This window comes from Corella eumyota, chromosome 2, assembly GCF_963082875.1.
Source record: "Corella eumyota chromosome 2, kaCorEumy4.1, whole genome shotgun sequence".
Taxonomy (NCBI): Eukaryota; Metazoa; Chordata; class Ascidiacea; order Phlebobranchia; family Corellidae; genus Corella; species Corella eumyota.
Window position 1 is genome coordinate 14,937,524 of NC_137491.1, and position 6,892 is coordinate 14,944,415.

At 32.0% G+C, this 6,892-nt stretch overlaps 1 protein-coding gene across 2 annotated transcripts; it reads left to right on the top strand.

Annotated features, from left to right (window-relative positions):
- Positions 1-3,293: 3,293 nt before the first annotated feature.
- On the top strand, positions 3,294-6,892 carry LOC145742064 (uncharacterized). 2 transcript variants are annotated; one of them, XM_082559811.1, is made up of 3 exons: positions 3,294-4,735; positions 4,894-5,107; positions 5,444-6,892. In XM_082559811.1, the coding sequence occupies exons 1-3, from the start codon at positions 3,587-3,589 to the stop codon at positions 6,325-6,327; spliced, it is 2,247 nt and encodes a 748-aa protein (XP_082415937.1). In that variant the 5' UTR covers positions 3,294-3,586; the 3' UTR covers positions 6,328-6,892. The 2 variants fall into 2 exon arrangements, with proteins under 2 accessions (XP_082415937.1, XP_082415936.1); XM_082559810.1 differs by having other exon boundaries at positions 4,894-6,892.

Genomic DNA, 6,892 nt, shown 5'->3' on the forward strand with positions numbered 1-6,892 from the left:
TTGTTATTGTCTGTATAGTACTGGCTATTTGTCTAAAATGAAAAACAAAACAAAAAGTGTTTGATTTTGGATAACGACCTAAAAACATGTCATCAATTAAAATTTACCAAAAAACTATCTTTGATGTTTTTTGAAAAACACCAAATGTAATTTGATACCCTACTATTGCTTCAGTTTTACGGGCAAGCATAAATCTACCCACTTGAAATGCACAAGGTCTAAAATGTTTAAATCAGCACTTTTAGCCTATTGTGTAGTATAATGAACAGTAGTTTTGTGTTTTATTTTGAATGACTTGGGTGGCTAATTCCTTTTTTTTAACTTGTTGGTTACCCTAAACAATATAAAACCTGTTGAGGCAAATGCATCTAGTAGTCATAATATTTTTAAAAATATGAATTTAGGCATACCATAGGTAGACCGCAATGCTTTGAAAAAAAGGTAATTCTAACGTATAGTCTATTGCTTGCGCCAACTAATTCTCTAATTTGCATTTTGTTCGGCCTTTTTCTAGACGTATAAAAATGTTACTTTTTAAATTATAGCATAGCTTTGAAAATGCTGGTTTAATTCAGGAGCTTTACTTTTGTTTATTTAATAAAGGATTATTTATATCTGGACAGTTTCGATCCAGTTACTACGTATTTACTATTCTTAGTAGGAAGACAAGTACCATTTACACGACTAGCCCTTAGGTAATAAACGCATTTGTTTAAAATAAAAATCTCAAACGCGCTGATTTGTAATGGCATTGTAAATATGTAGAAAAATGTTCTATTGCAAATAGCTGGCTAGACAGTTTACGTTATGTACATTGCAATCAATAGTTATTAGTTTCGAGCTATTAGTTTTACGACAAAACGTGAAATTTCTGGTTTATAACGGATTGCTGTAGGGTGTAATAAATTTTAATTTAAATTATTTCATGACAATTCGGAAGATTTTGTGTATTGGTTTCCTAGTTTTCACATTATAGCTGCCAAGATTATCTCAGTATCTACTTAATATGTAAAATTTAATTAAAATGTATCGTTTATTAGTGTAAATCTATAACGATCTTACTTAAGATTTTTTAAATATATGGCTATAAAGTAACATGTGTTTTTTGTAGTTGCAAAAAGGTTTGCCCAGCATACGATTTGTGGTTTTAGGCTCGTGTACAGTACTTCAAATTTTCCGTTGAAAGAAATAATTGCCAGACTATAACGGATAAGGTTGCGAGGCTATTTTGTCCTCGTGCGCTAAAAACTAAGGAAGTTATTTAACTTGATTAATTATTTTTGTGACTTAGGTATTTAGACTCCAAACTTGAAAAATCGTACCGTAATCTTACATGTATAACAAAACCTTCGAAATAAAAGTATTTCAACGTTTGTACCAAATTTAAAAATGTTTGTTTAGTTCCGCTTTTGGTACATTTATACCATGCCTTTATGTGGCAGCGTCCGGTGTTTGTAAAATTAAACATGTTGTTTTTTCTTTTGTAAATTTTGAGAAAAACAATTTTTTATGGTTATGAAATAGGTTTTAATTTGCAATGCACGAAAGGAAATTCCAACCAGATCGTGGAGGCCACGCGTCTATGAATTTCCAGGAAACTTAAGTCATTCTGGTTGATGTATTATGATTTCGCTTTTGCAACCATGAAATTGAAATATAATGGCTCGTTAGTATAACAAATCAAATATTATTTAGTGTCGACTGACAATACACATCCTAATAACTTAATCAAAGCAATTTTAGTGCAAGTTATATCTAAACTTGATTTTATGTATGAAGTTAGAAAAGTACCCAAAAAATAACTAGTTTGTAAAGTTTAAGGTAATGGGTTCAATGGAATTATAGCTTGTTGCTTCCCATAGTTATGCAAGCAAACTTAAACATTCAAATAATACTCTATTCGTGCAAGGCTTTATAACAATACTTACTTTCAACCAAGTACTTTACATTTGAGTGCACTTTAAATATACAGATTTCATTTTAAACTTAGGGCTTAAAAAATGTGAGGCAATGTAATGTAGCGTTATTTTTCGTGTATGATACTTGTATATTATTGTGTAAGGCGTGCGGTTACAGCCATTAGAGCGTTTTGCTATAATTCTAGTTAACGCTATAAGTTATTCACTTACATAACTCGACCTGAGATAAACTGTAGAGCGTACTGATTAAATCAGCTAAAACAACATAGTTTAAATTTAAAGTGACCTATAAATCGGCTCAAGTGTCATATCATTCAATCAGTTTAATAACTAATCCGGTTTAGTTTATACCTTTGGGGCTTACAGTGCATTGTAACCATGCGAAAAAAAATGTTATCTGATAATCTAAATCCGAGTATAATAAATGGTTTACGTTAAGTACAAATAACTTAATAATCGCATCGCATATGTTTCGTCATAATACAGCATTTCGCAATGTAGCAAAAAATGAAAAAATCAAGCCAGCGCCAATAGCCGCAAACTAGTCTTATAATTTTCATACAGGAAAGCAATAGATAAAATTATTAGATAGGGCCGGTGATTTGTCTTAAAAACAACTGAAATTGTGGAAATTTCTCAAAACAGATTTCGATGCGATTTTATCAAAGAAATGCACATTATTTAAAGAAATCGAAAAATTATTTTGCTGAATTGAAATTTACTTTCAAGTTTGTTGACCAAAAACGGAAGTTATCAAACAATTCAAGTTTAATTGATAAACTTTTTTGTCGTTTTATAATCGGTGAGTGACAGAAACGTTTTCGAGGGCCAGTTACCAACAGGACAGAGATTATTGTATATGTCAGATGTCGGATCTTATATTTCATAATATGGTTCAATAGAATGACAGACTTGTTATCTTCAAATAATTTATTGCTCAAAACTTAACTAGCTTCCGCACTTATGCTAAATTAACTATAAAAGAGCGCACTTAAGATTCTAGAGTTGTGTATAAGTATCAGAATGAAAAGATATTTTGAAAATTACTTAAAGAAGTAGTTTCGTTTTTTTTAAGCTTTAATCGTAAAAAAAACTAGTCAAACGTAAGACGAAATAATTTTACTATTTTTTGTTGTGTGTTTACATATTGTACTTTTGCAATTTAAAAAATTCTGCGGTTTTTAAATTATTATCTTTCCTGACATTTTACGACCTAAAAGAAAGAATTGGCGGTATTTTGCTCCAGGCGAAAGAGTCGACAAAAGATGGCATACAAAATAACCCTTTTTATCGACTTATTTACACTCTTAAATTACACAGTAATAAATTTCCAATTTGCTTTCTAACAAAGACTAAAAAATTGTGTTACCAGATTACGCAAAATTGTGCAGTTACGATTTTACGCTTCGTGGTTGTGGCAAACCTATAATACTAGCTAAGAAATCGGGCCAATGAACCGAGTTCCAAGTAAAGATTACAGTTTGCTACCGCAAAATTTGGAAACTGGTCCCAATATTACTTGGTATACAAAGAGAAAATTACATTTTTTTAGCAGTAAGCCTAAAAATAAAGTTTAAAATTACTTATTCTATTTTTTGACAGGTAATTTTTAAAGGTTTAGGATAGAATGTGGTGGTCTGTAAATTTATAAATTTGTTGCACAAAAGATGGCAATGGAAAAGAACGCTCTGGCTTTGTTTTTAGAGACACTCGGCCGAGTGTTAGTCCTGTTATCAAACTGGAGTGCATTAGCAGCATTTGTTGAGGCAAACATGTGGCATTTTACTGATCCAACCAACATAGGGTTTTGTCTCTGGGCAACTGTTGTATTGCTTCTATGTCTAGTGCTTCCAACTTTACCGTTGTTTGTTAAAAGGGTTAGAGACATTAGACTGCATTTTGTGCCGAAGTTTTTACTCACTATTACATCACCGTTGCTTTTATATTGCGCCACATTGCCAGCGTTGGCCACACAAGCACCAGCCAGAACAATACTGTTGGCTTTTTCGGTCAGCTTATTTCCGTTTGTCATACTGTGGGTTTTACATGTAAATCAAAAAGACGATATCTTTTCTAAGATTTTTCGTTGTTATATGAAGACATGCGAAATATTTTTTCCATGTCTTTACAAAAAAAATCCGAGTACAATAATACCAGAGCAATATTCAAATCCTAAAAAACAAAATAACTTAAAAATCGAAATTTTATTAGCTTTACTTGCTTTCATGTCAGTTCGATGGGTTACTATTTCGATCAACTTATTTTATGAGGTGAATTTGGCCGCTTTTGCCTTAATGATCACTGTTACTGTATATGCAGCGTTACAAGCCCTAGTCGATTGTGAATATTGCTTAGTAGATGATGGTGCCACATCCCGAAAATCAACAGGATCCACAGTGGCCAGTGATGTTATGAACGAGACTAGTAATACTGTAATAGATAGCCCAAGTTCGCACTCGGATAACATGAAATCTGTGACAAGTGATGAAGAAGCTTGTAATTTTTCCGAACAACAACCTCCTAATGAAATGAGCACTTTGACTCGAATCCTCGTTAAAGCAGATCCCAAATCAGGGCCAAAAACTGTAAATTCTTCAAAAATCGTGCTGATTTGGATATGTGTCGTCACATCAGGACTGGGTAGTGGTTCTATTATTATGCTGGCTTTATGGATATTCAGTTCTCCTTTCGTGCTTTGTCGCTGGAGTGGAAAAATGCCTTTATCTCATGGGGTTATTATTTTGATTGGATTTGCTTTAGGAGTTATCTTTAGTATATTCGATCCTTTAAATAGAATTGTTTTAACATATACAAAGGTAAAGCTACATTTTATATGCAACCATATTTTTAACTTATTTTTTTTATTTTTATTTTTAATAAACTTTAACGTATAAAGGTTTAAATATAAGGGCCAGTCTATTATATTTTATGGCTTAAAATACAAACATGTTAATCATAAATATTTTTTTGACAGAAACCTAAAAAAGCGATGCTTCGTTATTATTGTACACTGCTGGCAATTTTTATTGTTCTGGTGGCATCATCGATTGTTTTATTTCAAGAAAGCAGTGATTCGGCTAAATTTATTGGTGCAAATTTTCTTTCATTTTTGCTGCCGTATATGCTCAAACTTACATGCAAATCTGTCGAGATAGTAACTAACTCAACGACAGTAACTTTAAGCAAAGGTAAATGTATGTCAGCGCTTCCTGGAATTATAAGCTTGATTGGAGTGTTTGTGTTTTTTCTGCTCCATATTGCAACAGTTTTATTTATAAATCCAAATTTCACGTTCCTGTTTTTTGCAAACATGAAGTTAATTTTCGGCATCGAAATCGCAAACATATTACTTGCTGTAATATTTTCTTCAATTCTTTATTTCATCGAGATTCTAAACACTGATGCTCTAGAGTGTGTAAACAAAGATCAGGTTGTGCCATCTTCTTGCAGCGACAGCATCGAACAAAAATGGTCGTTGTACAGAAATAAGGCTTTACAATTACTTATTCTTGCTTTAATTCTAGGAACTGGACTCGGTTTAGGGCCAAGTTATCACGTTAAGGAATGCGCTTATCAACATGCAAAGGCTATTGAAGCCATTCAAAACATGGATTATCAAAATAAAACAACTATCAAGGTATTATCGTGGAATATTCTTCTTGGTCATGATTTTTGGGGCAAGGATAACCTAGGATGTTTAGCGCCTATAATACAAGCAATTCAACCTAATGTCATCGGTCTGCAAGAATCAGACCCACTGCCTCTATATTGGGGCGGGAAAGACACCCTTGCATATCTTCAATCATATTTACCCAACTCTTATTCGTTATTATCCGGAGTTAGACCTTTAAAGTCTTCACTTGGGGTTGGGCTATTGACCGACCTTAGCGTATTAGCTTATCATTCTGACATTTTACCAACAGACACGTCAGTAAATGTTCCTCATTATTCGGTAATAAACGCTGTTTTAAACTTATCTAATTACAAGTTACCTCAAGTAGTCTCGGAACAGCCAATATACAATTCCACGCTGTATGTTATCAACCTTCACGCTGTGTTTAAGAATTGGACGAAACCACCTTTATCCAACTTGTCGCGTCTTCAAATGAACTCTGTTGTGGAGAAAATAAAAGCACTTCCTGTATCAACGCCTGTGATTGTAATGGGAGATTTTAATCTCAATCCGTATGAGTCTGAATTGGACGTATTCTACGACCCTAATTTTGGATTTAAAAGCGCTTTACAACCAGAGCGGGCAGCTCCAAAACCTAAAACTTTGCTTAATCGCTTTGCAGTAGTTGACCATATTTTTTATCGTGGGTTAACTTTGGTTTCAAGTCGAACTTTAAACGAGACAGATTGGATATCTGATCACCGCCCTATTTTTGCTGAGTTTAAACTAGCATAATTAAATTTTTTTTTATATTTTTTATTTAATCGATTTATTAACCATTTTATTCATTTTTTACTTTTTAAACCAATATTTTTTATGTTTTTCACTGTATTCAACTTTTGATAATGTGTAATATTTTGTTGACTTAAGTATCCGTGTTTTTAGACAATAAGGTTATGTGCATTGTTATATATACATACACTTTGTAAAATTTATGTTTTTTACAACGCTAGTCTAAAGTCCACTTTAAAGCATTTTAAAGAAAAGTAAAATTAAACCGGTTATTCGTCTTTTATTTCTATTTCATATTTATGTTTCCCGTTAAACTTTTTTACTAAGCGTTTCACCTGTAGTATCTTCTTTTTTTCTTATTAAAACCTAACAAACATTTTTTGCCTTATTATATTTTACTTTAGAAAATGGAGTTGATAGTTTGTGGAATTATTTTCTAGTAAGCAAAAATCATTTAGTTTTTTTTTTAAATAAACTTTTTATAATCATCATTGTAAAAAAATAAATACAAATTTAAATAACACTTTTAATTTCTCTTAAAAATCGCCAAAACAATTTTTTTTGTAAA